Source organism: Gobius niger, assembly GCF_951799975.1.
Source record: "Gobius niger genome assembly, chromosome: 20".
Classification (NCBI taxonomy): domain Eukaryota; kingdom Metazoa; phylum Chordata; class Actinopteri; order Gobiiformes; family Gobiidae; genus Gobius; species Gobius niger.
In genome coordinates, this window is record NC_136871.1 from 21,104,066 (window position 1) to 21,119,921 (window position 15,856).

General features: G+C 39.8%; 1 protein-coding gene across 1 annotated transcript; it reads right to left on the minus strand.

Annotated features, from left to right (window-relative positions):
- Positions 1-628: 628 nt before the first annotated feature.
- oxtra (oxytocin receptor a) lies at positions 629-7,747 on the minus strand. The gene is made up of 2 exons (XM_079579117.1): positions 6,497-7,747; positions 629-1,003 (listed from the first exon to the last, which is right to left on the minus strand). Exons 1-2 carry the CDS (start codon positions 7,422-7,424, stop codon positions 756-758), a joined length of 1,176 nt encoding a protein of 391 aa, XP_079435243.1. The 5' UTR covers positions 7,425-7,747; the 3' UTR covers positions 629-755.
- Between the last annotated feature and the right edge of the window lie 8,109 nt (positions 7,748-15,856).

Consider the following 15,856-nt stretch of genomic DNA (forward strand, 5'->3'; position numbering starts at 1 on the left):
AGCTAACATGCTAATGGGCAAAGCTAACTGCGGGCTAACGTCACTTTAAACAGTATTTACAGCCAAGTTTGAGTGAAAAAAAATCTTTCCATTGTATAATTGGATGCACAGTAACCCTCTCTCCCTTCGCCTTTCCAGTCAGTGTCGTATTTACTCTCCAAGACAATTAAAAACGTAACTTGCTACTACACCTGCCATTGCGCGTATGGCCTCTAGGGGGAAGAGTTACTTAGTACTGCTTTAAAACGAAATGAGCTTAAGTTATGAAATAAAAAAAATGCATAAATATAACTAGCTAAGTAAACTGCGTTTAAAGCAGTACTAAGTAACGTGTTTACCTTAATAAAGTCCCTCTGGGGGTAATAATCTCTGGCCAGAAAAAGAATTATGGAATCACGAAGAAGAAGCTAACAGGCTAACGGGTGACGCTAACTGTGGGCTAGCGCCACTTAAACAGTATTTACAGGCAAGTTTCAGAGAAAAAAAAAAAATCTCCATTGTGTAATTGGATCGCAACGTGCTACAACACCTGCAGTGGCGCTCATGACCTCTAGGGGCATGAGTTGCTTAGTACTGCTTTAAAGTATAGCACCAGGAACCCCCCCCCCCCCCCCCCCACAACCACAGATATTTTCCTCTACATTTAAATACGCAAACAAAACACAACAGGACCAACACAGATGAGCGCGTGTCTTTGAGAACAAATGGAGATCGTCGTTTATCCGCAATTTCTCGTCAAAAAGTCCAGTGAGTGTCTACGTGCTGGAGGTCTGAGTGAAGCTGCGTTGGCTGCTGCTGCTCTTGATGACGAAGGTGGAGGAGTTGCTCTTGTGGCTGGAGCTAAAGTCGCGGTCACACTGGGAGGACTTGAAGTAGCGCTGGGAGCAGCAGGGAAAGCTCTGCCGCAGGTCCTGGAACAAATGTCCCGCAAAACACATGTAGATCCAGGGGTTGCAGCAGCTGTTCAAACTGGCCAGCAGCATGGAGATGATGAACGGCATTGCTGTGAGGGACAGAAAAGAGAGCGGTGTTATCGCAGTAGAGGGTTCAAGAAAAAAGGACTCTGACAGGCTCAGGAATAAAACGTTGGCCCATAATGGCAGCAGGAGGAGTCGCAGCTGCTCAGGACTGATAAAGCACATTAGAAGACAAACGATGAGGCAAGAGATATTTTTTGTACATGACGTCACAGCATATTTCTAGTGTGAAAACAAAACACTGTGTGATTTGTAGGAAATTAAATCTATAGTAATGTGATTAGATTAAAAGAAAATATATATGTGTATGTATAGAACCTGCTGTATATCCATGCATTCATTTTCATTCATTCAAGACTTGATTAAGTACACAAAGGCATGGTCCATAGAGCAACATTTGGGGCGACAGTGGTGCAAGCGGGTTGCCATATGACCGGATGGTCAGCTGTTCGAATCCCGCAATTGCACACTGTCGTTGTGTCCTTGGGCTAGACACTTCATCCACCTCTCCTCCAGTGTCTGCATACACTTGTGTGTGAATGAGAGTGTGAATGAGTAAGTGCCTAAAGCAGGTAGGAAGCTATATAAATGTGACCATTTACCATTTAAATGCTTTCTTACACAAAACAAAACGTAGGAGAAAGTATGAGAGGCCCTTCTGGAAAGCTTAAGGCAGCCATTCATTAATTCATTAATTCATTCATTCATTCATTCATTCATTCATTCATTCATTCATTCACTCACTCACTCTATTTGTTAGGCAGGAAAGACAAAAGGAGGTACACACGGTGTGAGGCCGTCACTAGTGGCCGCAGTGTTTTAAAAAAGTCCAGGTGACTGTATGGTTCTTTTGGTGAAATGTCCCCCCAAAGTCCGGGACATTGTGACCCCCTTATAGATCCGAAAATCTCTCAGAGCTCCCAATAATAAAACATGTATTATTTTTAGAGGAGTTTGTTTTTATTTTACAGCTAAATTACATTAAAAAAAAGCAACATCTAGTAATGACTGTAGGTTAAATTCTAGTTTATAGTAGCACAATGTAGCATGGTTAGTTCTCAAGGTATTTCTTTTGGACCCAACTTTTGGAACCACTGGCTTAAGGATTCCAAATTTGGGGCCCACAAACCAAACTTATTTGGCTTGTGCATACATGTAATTTTACACATGCAAACACATGTTTGTGTTCAGCTCTTGACCCACTAATAAATATAAATTGCACCCTTCTCAAACAGCTGAAACACAACACCTCACATACACCAAATTATGATTTTTTTCTCCTTGCATGCTCATAATGACTGCAACACTGTCAATCTAATGGTGATAAATGGCTACAGGGAGCCCACACCGGCATCCTGGGTGACATTTGCACAATGCCATCTGCATGGGCCAACTGACATTTGTAAATGCATCCTGTAATCACTGTGTGCATGTTTAACGCCTTCCACGCTGTTGGCCTGTTCTGGAGAAGGCACATGCGTGTGCGTTCATGAGCACAAGCTGTTCAAACATAATGACAGTGAAACAAATTAATCAACTTATCGAACATCGCGTTCATCACATAATGAGGAGACGCTCATCTTTAAAGTGTTTTATTTTTACACAAGAAAATGATTCTGCAGTAAGAAGTCCTGTGTTTACGTAAACATTTTGAAAGTCAGATTGATTCATTTGCATTGAGGAATTGTAGCTGGACAGTTATTTCCACCAACTATGAGCCTGAGGTGGATACAAATATAGTGGCTTTCTGGAGGACACGGGTCTGATATGATTTTATCATCTTCAATTACTACGAAATGTTTCTGAGCAAAATAAATAACATAATAAATAACAAAGTATAGATGTTAACTTCGATGTTGTTGAGCTATTTTTTTTCTTTATATCTTTCTAACAAACAAGGCATTGGTTTTATTGTTACATTATTCATTTCAAGCACGAGATACATTCAGAGTTTAAGTACGTATGTGATTCGTCAAAGCCTGGTAAATAGCTCACATGTGTCCCTTGAGCTGTGTAACAGACAAAAAAAGGTTAAAGAATAATACAGTGATGTCTTTTATCAGAGGGAGTTTGCAACTGACTTGTAAATCAAGTACATACGTAGGTGCAGTTAATAAATAGAGTTATTCAGCAAACATGTCTGCCTTTACAAGGCCATTATAACAAATGCTAAGTCAGGGACAAGGACAAACCACAGGGGGCAACTTGGTTCCTCCTATTCACAAAAAGTTAACTTTGCAAACCAACAATAACTGCTGGATCAAGTATAACTATAACAACTGTGCAGCAGTGGTCAGAAATGCCTGGTTGGAGGCTACACCTGTTGCACATGTTTTTAGTAGTACCTAGAGTACCTAGAGGAAACCTAGGCAGACACAAGGAGAACATGCAAACTCGAAACAGAAAGGCCCTGTCTAGGTGGGAATCGAACCCGAACATAATCAAAATTAATACACAAAAGTGCCACATAAATTTAAATTTCTCCCTCTCTTGAAGGTCCTCTTATTTGAAAAAAAGGTTTGAGGCAGTTACATTTTTTTTTTTTCAGTTTCATTATGTCTTTTCTCTGCCTAATTACTGAGCAAATGTCAGAAAAGGACAGGAAATTGAAAATTGCAACTATTTTTATCCTTCAGGAGATAGTCCTACAAAGTTTCTGCTTCTAAACGTGCACAACGGTGCACATTAATTCAAGTTTAATGTGTTTTGATTCGGGCGAGGGAGCATTTCCAAACACACAATGAAAAAGAAATGGATTGAGGCATCTCGACATTTGATTAAATTAGTAAATTTAAGCTCTAGGCTGTAATTTATTTATTTGAGACAAAAAGATCAATTATTGGGATTTATAGACATTTGTTCTGTGCTTGTACATGGAGATAATTGCCTTTTCTGGGTGGGCTAATATCCCACTAAATGTGAAGCCACATGGAAACTCTTCCACATCAACAGGTAGTAGTTAATTACCCTTGCTGACACTAGGCCTGTTCAGCACACCTCACATGTGCCATAAGTGCAATAATCATGCCTCTGTCTTCTGCTGCTCGGCTCCTCTCGAGTAATTTAGTGGACATGGACACTATGTCACAGTCAGACGAGCTGAAGTGTTCCCCCTCATTTTAGTACACAATCACTGAGCTCACGTGGAGAAAACGCAGCCCCCCCTCCAATCACACACTCGGAGCCACAGAAAGAGCCTCTGCCATAATCCCTGTGCTTCACGATGGGTATATATATATATATATATATATATATATATATATATATATATATATATATATATATATATAAGTTTGGGAAAAGTAATAAAACACATTTGAATGTGTTTTATTACTTTTCCCAAACTTTACTGTTTGGGTTATTTTTTTTGCGAGAGCTTTCCTTAAACAAAAGACACTGATCTGAAAAACGATTAGCGTTTTCGATTTGAGCTGTTTTATAGCTTATCATGCTAAAGCCGCTACGTTCTTGGTAAAGTGGACACTCTGGGTTATTTGTCACAAAACTGAGGGGTTATTTGTCACATGGGGTATAACATGGTGGGACATTTTTTTCTTTTGTGTGTAATGTGTTTTTTCTGATCACTTTATTTTACATTAGCTTTTATAGAGACTGTATGTTTGGATGTTTTAGTGATTTTGTACATTTTGCACCTCATAGAGCATTTTGCAAAAAACAGTGAGTGAAATAAGTGTCATGAACACATCTGCCATTGTGACTTATTTTGTCCTTTTATCTGTCCGTTGTCCATTGCCGGGTCGTAGGGGCAGCTGTTCGAGCTGCCCAAATCCCATTGCACCAACCAGGGGCGGACTGGGACTGAAAAACGGCCCTGGACTCTGGACCAGCCTGGCCCAAACTAGCGTAAATGCAACACTTCCACAAATACATATTTATCCCTTAACCAAGTTCATTTTCTCCAGTTCGGCTTTACCCAAATCCACAAGCTTCTTGACCGAAGAGCGTAATGCCTGATTTGAAAGCTAAGACTTACAAAAGTGATTGAAACTTTTTGTCACGTTGTCGCCACATTTTTGTCATGTTTTTGTTGCTTTTTCGTCACTTTTTGTTGTGTATTCGTTGTGTTTTCGTCACTTTTGTGTCACTTTCGTATTGTGTTTTTGTTGCTTTTTTCCATTGCTTTGTTGTTGTCTCTTTTTTGTCATGTTTTTGTGGGTTTATGTTGCTTTCCTGGCACATTTTTGTTCCGTTTTCATTCTCATTTTCATCGCTATTTTGAGTCTTTTCTTTTAAGCTTTTAGATTTAGGTAAAGCTCAGTTAAGGCGGGGGATAAGAGGAGAAAATGGAAAGGCCAGACCGGTGGCCCAAGAGCCAGTGGCCCTTCTGTGCTCTTCCAGAATGGACATATGGCCAGTCCGCCCCTGGCACCAACCCCTATGGCTCCTCCTGCAGGTGGTGGGTCCACAGAAGGACGGCCTCATGGTTCTAACTGGGCCTGTTGGTCTCTCATAAGGGGCTTCTGAACCGCTCTTTGTCTGACCCGTCACCTAGGAGCTGTTTGCCATGGGAGACCCTACCAGGGGCCCCTGACGGCAGAGCTCCAGGATCACTCGGGCGCTCAAACCCCTCCACCAGGTTAAGGTGGCAGTTGTTTTTTCTTTTATTTCAAGACCATTAACACTGTAGATTCTACTGACGGCATTAATTTGCGAATTAACATATATACGGAATTATGTTTAAAAAAAAAAAAGTTGAAATAGATTTTTCAAAACAGCCACCTTTTGCTTTCATTACTGCTTTGCATTGTAGACATTTTCTCAGTGTGCTTCACAATGTGGTCACAGAAATGTTTCTTCACGACCTTATTATATGAAGCTCATTGAGAAAATGCCAAGAATAGGCCTAAAGGGTGGCAACTTTGAACAATCTAAATATAAAACATATTTTGAGTTATTTGGCCCTTTTTTTGTTTCCTACATAATCCCGTGTGTTTATTTGTAATTTAATGTCGTCATTGAAAATCACACAAAGTAAATAGTTGGCAAGAAAGAAAAGCCATACTCAGGAAACATGTCAGTAAAATCACTGTATGAACTGATCATCCAAGACACGTGAGCAAACACCTTTGACGTCACGTGAGGTGGCTCTTACTGCCCGTAGGCGTGGCCCCATGGCGTGGCCACAGATCGATGAGAGAGCACACAGTACAACAGCACCCAGTGGCTCATTATGGTTAAATGTCAATGAGGATACGACGTGCCTTAAAGCGACAAATGAGCTATATATTTAGATATTTAGTCTCCTCATTGTGGGTGATTAGATTAAATAAACATGACCCAACCTAAACATTAGCCTGTGTATGATTCCTCTGTAGGAGGTCAGGCTGTGCGTAAAACTGCTCTGTGGCTCGGCAGACGCGGGAAACAAGACAGAGGCAATTCATTTAGACTTCCATTTAAATCCACCAAGACATTATGGATTTAGCTTATTGAAATACTGCATGGTTAAGCCTGTCTGGTCAAACACAACAACATCAAAGTGAAGCACAGAAAGGTACCTTCTCTGGGCGCAGCGGGGTCCCATGCAGACCACATCTGGACGGAGAAGAACGGAGTCCAACACACGATGTATGCCAAAACGATAACGAAAGTCATTTTGACCGTGGTAATCTTGGCTTTGGAGATGAGACGGACACTGCTCACACGCGCCAGCGTGTTGCTTTTGGAGGTCTTGGGTGTGAGACTGATGCATTGCTCGCGCCTTGTTTTAAGCTTAAAATTTTGCCAAATTTTGAAACTTATGAGCCCATAGCACAGGCTAAGGATTGCCACAGGGATTATGTAGATGGTCAGACTGATCCATGTGATGTAGGCTTTGGCACCCCATGGCTTCACAAAGTCTCCCCAACAGTCGTAGACCCCGGAGCCAGAGGCGCCCACCTCCCGCAGGGAGAAGATGAACATTTGAGGTACGCTGAAGACAAGGCTCATTGCCCACGTGCAGATGACATAGATGCGGTCTTTCCCACGGTTTAAGGACCGCAGTGGTTGACATATAGCCAGGCAGCGGTCAATAGACATAAGCACGAGCATGTACGTAGAGGCGAACATCCCAACCACTTGTAGGTACTTCACCAGTCTGCACAGGAGGTCCGGTCCATAGAAGCGGAAAGTGATGTCCCAAATGAGTTGGGGCAGAACCTGAAACACTGCTACCACCAGGTCTGCAATGCTCAGGTGCTTCATGAAGTAGTACATGCGGGACTGGCTGTGCTTGGCACAATGGATAGCCACCAGGACGCACAGGTTCCCCGTGAGAGCAAGGACAAGTGTCAGCGCGAGCACGGTCACCTCCACTTTGGCCACCTCCTCATTCCTCTTCAGAGGATTGGTCTGGTTAATGGAAGCGGTACCGTTAGACACTGGGGAGATTTTCCATGTTTCATTCAGCTGCCACAAGTCACTGTCGTTGAACAGACTTTCCATTGTTCCGGAGATGTCGCGCGCCACGGATGGGAGCTCACGCAGTCACCAAAGCCAAAAGACTAAAAGCATACTTTCAAAACTTCCATTGAAGACATCATTCATAGATTGCAAGCGCACTGTAAGCATTTGTGAAAATGAAAAGTTCTCTTTCAATTGCCTAATGTATCTTCAAAGCGCGCATCCACTATTGGAATAGTGTTTAGAATATAAATCACTACAGCGAGAGAACGAAAACAAAGAAGAATGCTCCAAAAGTGCAATAATCACGGAATGTAATGATCACGTAGTCACCTGCACATTTACAACTTAAAAATAAATGTATATTCAATAGTCAAGATACCTAAGATCCTCTCCTCTACTCTGTTGCCTCTTGCGTCCTGCGAGTCGAAATGGCCAGCAGGAGCGCAGGAGCTTGTTTTACGGCAAAAGTCCCTGATGCGTCCGCGCCACAAGGTGGCCACGCAGCACCAACGTGCACCTCTCTTCCCTCTCAGCTGCCCTCGGTTCACTCCTGGACAGGAAAATCCAGGCGTAAAAGACGTCCTTTTATTTTTGAGTTCCTGAATAAGTGAAATTTAAATTTCAAGTCCAGACCCCTGCTACACAGCACAAAAGTGCTATTCTTCAAACCTGACCACATTTCTGAGCCATTTGTCACATCTACTGCATAGGATATCGATGTCCATGCGACATCTGCAGCTATACTGAAATGTGTAAATGTTACTTACACTGGTCTTTCGTTAAAGTGTCATCCAAATCACTCAAACTGACACTGTTTTGCCAACTGCATCAGCCCTGACCCAACACTCATCAGAGCAAGAGATTATGGGCAGAATAAAGTAAAGATGTTACAGTCTGTGAACATTATTAGACATACGTGTACAGCTTATCTGTTGCAGGAAAAAGTGGGAAAGAAATTTAAGAGATTTTGTGGCGGTTATGGGACAGTCAGGTGGGATTTGTTTCTAACTTTCCAAAAGTAAGTCCAGTGAGCGGGAAACCTCAGAGTTAATCTCTTGTCTAATTTTGTGGGTTTTGGCATTTGGAAAGAACGATCAATGCTTTGGGACTTGAGGACCTTTTGATGGAGGAAGGAAAAGTTTCCAAGAAAAGATAGGGTCCAAAAATATTAACTATTTTTAAGTATTATGTATTTAAATAGCAAGAATATAAATAAATGGCAAGAATATAAATCCTGTCCAATCCCAGATCTGACCTCTGCACTGCAGGATTACAGAGGAAACTGCGCATATGTTTACATGTTTATGTACGCCATTTTAAGGATTCATACAAACATAAGAAACTGGCGTCAGTATATTTTCATATCTTGAGACCATGACTTCATGCTCTAACACTTCACGTCGTGAGGCTTAAGGCTCCAAGTGCATATTCTCTTACACCACTGTGGCTCGGCTTCCTGTGTGTCCTCAAGGCTGCAATCCTAAACTGAACATAATCACAGGTTGGCACGCTTTCAGACTGCCGTATTTGACATGTTTCACCTGATGTAAGACATACAATAAATACTCATTACATTAAACTGGCCCACTTTCAAAAAAATTTAATTTATGTAAAATGCCGAAATAAGAACCGCCTGACAATTTATATCATTTTAGCTTTTTCTGATATTTTTCAAATGGCTTGAGGCATGATTTGATTAATATGTCTAAATATTAAATGAGTATTTTAATCACACACTCTCACAGTTGGACCCTCAAAACCACTCCAGAAGAAAGGAAATAAATGAGGCTGCATGAAGTGCAAGACCTGCTGACCCGGCATGCTGTTTGTATAGGCAGAGATGATATAGAGAGCTTTAAAGTGGTAGTTTATGGTGTAACAGTTCATCACGTTGCAACATTTAGGTCGTCTTTGTCAATGACATTCATCACTCTGCCTGTGGTTTGTGGTCAGTTCCCTGATAATAAACTTTAGAGCTGGCTTAAGCAGAGCTGTTGTTCATTTGTGGGGCAGTATTGGAAGCCGTGTACCATCGTTGACGGAGATTAGCACATTGAAAATTCATGACGTCCACTGAAAGCACTTAGGACCTGTGCATATGGATCAAAGAATGGAAACATACCACATCGAGGCTTAAAGGAATTAGGATAGAGGGGAAAGAAAGCCAACTTTCCCTTTCGCCATGTAGAAAGCCAAACAGGACGACAACTCAGAGAGAAGTCCGTAGTTGAAGTGTCTGTGTCATGGAAATGAAGTGGAAATGCAAGAAATTAGCAGCGGAAAAGTGGTGCCCCTGAGTTTTTTTTTAATTTGTATTTTATTAGTTTGTTCCTCTGATATAAATGTTGTTGAAGGTTTTGTACAGGAAATTTGTTGGAGGATTCAAACCTTGTCATTTCCCATTCGAATGATGAATAGGCCACAGTCACTTTATGTATCAGCTCATCTACAGAACTGCCCTGACGTCTCCAGTCCAACTCAATGTGGGCGCTATCTATCATCTCCTGCTGCTCTGTGCTGGCTCACCGCTTAATAAAATAAAAAACACCATGCCAGAGGACTGTATAATATTCAGTGGTTGGTAAATATTGAAAATAACATTGAATTAACAATGACATCATTCTTTATAATATTTTTTTCATTTTTCCTCCTTAACGTCAGCATTTCTTCTCAGACCTTCCAAACAATAACAGGATAGGCCTCCTCTGGTGGGCCGTGAGAAGTTACTTATATCCAGCCTGCCCACTTTGATGAGCAAGCACAGGAAGTATTGTTTTTCCTCAGAGACATAAAACAAACAAATTGAACAATGCATAGATTTTATTTTGAGAAATGTGAAAGCACACACACACAAAGTTCCTCTTCTCACAAAGTTTTCTCTTCCACCAGATACATACCGGTAAATGCCCTCTTAGTCTTTGATCATCAGTGCAATGTCAGCATCCTTTAAAGTTAATATTTCACCCAATAAATAGAATAAAAAAGACATTTAGGAGATGTTGTGCTTTGTGATATTGATGTTTGAATGATCACACCTGTCATAGGCAAGAGCTTTTGTAATGTGACTGTGCTTTACATGTAGTGGGAGGGGTCAGTCACCTCCAATATTGTTTGCCAAAAAAATGTACCAAAAATAACCTTTGGCAACATAAAAACATAGTCCTAAGGTTTATTGGTTCTTTTGTCAAGAAAATACTGTAAGTATGAATTATAGGTGCAACGGGCATGTCCAAATAAGGACAAAGTTAATTGTACCACGGTCAGTGAGAATTCCAAGGCTAACAGGCGTGCATTATTTTCGTATAACCACATACGTAGTCCGGTAGTTAAATCACCAGGATACCACTCCGCTGTGGGCATCGCCATAGCAACGTATAACACAGCTGAATCAGACAAACGATTTATTAGCTAATGTGAGGTGACAAGTCGGCTGACTCGACGAGTGACTGACGCGAATGGAGGTGGATTTTTTTTTTGTTTAATTTCAAAATTTTGGCCAAAACAAAACTTTTAATGAATAGGCTAGGTTAGCCTGCTGCTAATAAAATATGAGCTTTCCATATCTATTGAAAATGGTTAAGGCACTTTTCTTTATTTCAGACGTACAGTAAATGAAAAAAGCTTTTGTTAGAAAATGTTTGTGGGACCGTGGTATAAGCGGATTAAACACTCCACGGCGTGCATTCTAACCTAATGCACGGCTCCTCGTTGTTTAATCCTTACTTAACTTTAGGTTTAAGTGAACAGGGCATATGATCAAATATGGTGCCTGCCTGTTTCATGCTGTAATTTCTCTCATTTCACTACATCCTCCAAAACACATATTTCATCACAATTATTGACCAAGAAAATGTGTGAGTTTCATCAATTTACCATGGTTAGTTTTGAAGTTATGTAAAGAAATGTACCATGAATTTAGCCGGACTTGTTTTTTTGTTTTTTTCAGACTTCAGAGAAAGCAGGAAGTGTAGGGTGTGAGCGGTCTCTGCTGATTGGTCAAATGCCACAGAGGTAAGATCTGTGATGTAGGGTGATCTCTTCTGATTGGCTGAGTGAGGACTACATGCTTCTTTACCTCACTGATGTGCAGCAAGGAGGCCATATGGAAAGTGTGCGAAACATACCAAAAATAGTCACTTGCCCTATAAAGTTTTGAATTGTTGTTTTATTGTTGTATTTCTGTGTTCTTCAACTTGGGAAAACTGGGAAAAGACAGTTGACAAGTGAATAAGAAATGAAGATAACATTTTACTCTAATGCAGCCATCACTAACAGAGAAGGAGAGAAAAGGACTTGCTTCAAAGAATGATGGCTCACTCAATTTTCGGCTAGTTTGATTTGTCTGATGAAAAGGATGTGTCAAAACGGGCTACATCAATTTGTTGATGCTCCTTTGCTCGGGCACAGAGGCTGCTCTCATCGCTGTCACATTGGTCCTTACAAAAACATCCACAGAAAAGTTGATGTACAAGTTCAGAAAGTTTTAAAAAGACTACTTTTGATAATATAGTTACACATGAAGACAAAAATATGAGTAACAAAATGAGTAATAATGCCATCACTGCGTTGAGTACATGTCCTCTTTGCATCGCCTATTACCACATTTTATAATATCAAACATGGATATGATATTGTTGAGAATCAAAATCAAGTACATAAAGTCACCACTCCAGAGGCAGAGGGCTCCTTCAGAGGAAACACTGGATTCTAAAAATATAAGAAGCAGTATAAAAACATTGATAAAAAGTTCAATAACTTTAGGACATTATGTGCATTTATTAAATCACTGAGTTGGATAAAAACAAGTTTTCTAAGATTTTGCTTAAAAAGGTAAGTTGGACACTGGTCTGAAATTGTTAAAATCATTCAAATCTAAATTGCTCTTCTTCAGCAGGGGCCTCACCACCACCCCTTTAAAGGCAAAAACGTGATCTTTCAGGCATAGGCTTGAATGACCTCATTAAAGATCACAAGTGAGGGAACACCACTTTTTGCAAGTTCTTTCCTATTCACCGTGACAAATAAAGGACCGGTTAATCTTTATGTCCCAAATTTTACGGAGTCAGACTGCCCCAACATGGACGTGATCAGAGTACTTTGAAATAGTTCAACTTCGGACCATGACTTTTGGAAAATGACATTGAGAGAACTGCACGGCTGTTATTATACTGCTGTCTTTCCCATAGCACGCCCCTGGCATTCACCCTAAATAATTCATGTCAGATTCTGCCACTATGTCACAAAAATCCACAGCAGACATCAGGGAAAGCATATACATTTTCGGGATACCCTTTTTGTTATTGCGCCGCATTTGTATAAAGCCGTTGTAAAATAAGGATCTTTTTAAGGTTGTCCATAAAAGTTGAAAAGAGAACATGTATTGAGACTTATAACACATCATGCAGTTAAATCTAGAATATTTCTTAAGTACAGGGAAGTCAACTGAAACCAAACCAGTTCTTTTCCAGCACTTGTCATATGAGAATATACTTCTACATGCATATTAAAAAGCAATTGTAGAAAAGAATTCCTTAAGAAGGCTCAATAAATCTTGTGAGGAATGCCTCGATGGCTACTCTGCCCAAGTGAATGAAGATTATAATAATACTGATACTGATGCAGACTGAGCGTAATCCTGGGCTTTGCTCTTAATGGGGCAGATAATAACCAAGTTTCATTTGCTAAGAGGATCATTTGTGTTTCAGTTAATTGGATTATTAATGGTTTTCTCTCTTTGGTGTTCGGTAAAAATATGCTGAGTGAGCTGTTCGCAATAATGCAACGATAATGTGACTGAGGGAAGAAGAAAAATGACAAAGGTTTAGCAGAAAAACTGGTTATAGCTTCAGTCACTTTGTGTAGAACTGTCATAACAATAACACAATCATGACTCATAGCCTTAAAAACTACAACTGCAAAAGAAAGGTTTGAAGAATATGACAAATTGGAAATCGATGTATTCATTTTTGGTTTAAATGTTTGTGTTTTACTTTCTCGCACTATGTAAGGCAAAACTGTGTCTTTGTACTGGAGGAAATAATCATGATTGATAATAACAATAATCGATTGGCAGCACTGGATTAGATGCATTTTGGTAAAGTTATCATTGGAAAAGCATCTCTATCATAATGTGTTCAATTTGGTCAATAGATCCCATACACAGGGTAAGCCCATATTTATAGTAAAAAGGATCACCAACGTCATAGTTCAACGTCATGAGGTAGAAATCATGTTGTGAAGGGACCTTGATGGCGCCGCATGTTGCTCCCCCAGGGGCACCATAAACTGAGTTTACGGTGTTGTGAAGGTTTGCATGTGCAGATTTACTTTAGTTTAGAGAATAAACACAGGTCACCTTCACCTCAAACAGCCATTGTATGTGGGGCCAATGTCAAACCGGCTTTTAAAGTGAATTATTTAATTGACATTGGTAATATGTGGACAGAGGAATTTATCTTTAGACCCAGTAAAAAAGATGACAGAGTATGCAAAATAACAGATTCATAATAATATATTTTTTTAAAAGGCAGAAATAGGTGTGCATTTTCTGTGATCCTTTGTGAAGCACTTTGTGATTTTATCTGTGAGAGGTGCTATATAAATAAATATAAATTCCTTTTCTCCTTCTTCTCCTTCTCCTTCTTCTTCTTTCTACAAAGAATGTAATATTCTGAGGCAATATGGGCCAATAGATGCACCCTTTCCAAGTAAAACATTTAGATATTGCAAATAAATTCAGATTTTTTTTTTACCTTTGTGGGCATGGGGCCCAGACTGAGAGCATTAGAGATATTGTAGTGTTAAATTTTATAGTTGTGGGTCATGGCAGTTTAGAAAACCACACTACAATTTTACTTAGCCAGAGTAAGTTCTTCAATAAAGGCAAAGCTGGATTGTTTTTCAGATCTGAGTTTGAGGCACTGGATCAACTTCTGCATACTGAGAAAGAGAGGCAAGTTCATAATAAATGCATTCATTTTTTACTAATGAGATGCTAAAATAAGCAAGTCATAATGGATGTATAATCCTGTTCATTTAAATATAAGACACGAGAGGGTTTAATTGTATCAAGTGACATAATTGACATGTGCAGTATATATGTTATAAGGCCGTGTATACCGTACAATCCACCACCTTCTGTTGAATTGAAACTGTTTTAAACTCAGCAAAAAGTGAAAAAAGCAGACTGCTCACATTGGATCTAGATGTTTTTGAAAAGGTCTATTTTTGACATCTGCATTTAATCAATTCACTTGAATGAGAGGGGGTTTTGTGTGAGCAAGAAAGGAGTTGGGGCAGCCACAGTTCATCCTCAACTCACTGCCTCCTCTTTTCACAGAAACATTTGGTGCTTCAGCTTTACACGTTCCCTTAAAAAATAATGTCAAAATGACCTCTGATCATATTAACGTGCGCCCAACTTTTGACAGTTCAATAGCGAGTGGTGGGTCTCACAGTTATTAGATTTGAAGCCGACTATACCAGTGTGACCTGTCCTTCGAGTTTAAACAGAACAGAACTTTCTAGACAAGGGTGATGGAAAGTCAGAAGCATGATAGGTTTTATGACCCATGATAGATGGAAGGAAACGTTAAAAAAGTAGACAGTACAACCCAAAAGTGCTTTCCACGTTAATTATATTTAGCACAGTTGTTAATTTAGTCTTTTCATTTTCAGCAATGTCATGCAAACCAGCAAGGCTTTATGTGTTCACAGTTTGTAGCCAAATTACTTTTTCAGCCACACAGTCAGAGCGCACCAGGCCACATAAGTCTGTCAATGATATCCTTTCTCTTTCTGAAATAAGGCAATCATTTAATTTCAAATCATGTTTGGTGTGAGACAAAGTCAAAATAAAAAGCACTGCAATGATAATAGTGAAATACTAACAGAGCCATGGTTGCAAACCCACAGTTGACACAATATAGTTGACTCTTTTTTTGTCTCATTTTGTCTACATGTATTACTTTATTAGACCTTTAATGGGGAAGCGCTAAACTATTAATAGATTTGTCTAAAATTAAGGGGACACTACAGGCAAAACTAATTTTTTTCAGGTTTTGGGCTAAATGGTCTCTGAACATATTCACCTTATTCCGGAGGCTCGCATTGGCGCCACCATGAATTGTGCCCGCCCCTTTTCTCCTATCTGTTCACATGGGGCTGGATCCTAATCTTCACAATAACATATTAAATATCACACTGATTCAGTGTTTCCCAAAAGATTTATGTGGGAAATGGTCATTTCAAGGGCCATTTTCTCAAAAGGCATTTTTCTCTCATTGTGGCAACAACATCTCCACGTCAGCAGCTCCTAAAGACTTTTCCAGGTTTCAAGATTTTTTCAGAGGGATTTTTAATAGTCTAGTCTGAGTTTTGAATATTAAAAAACAATTTTTACAGATTTTTTTTGCACAAAAAAAAAAAGGTATCTAAAACTCCCTCTAAAAAAGTCTTTGTAACTCTGTATG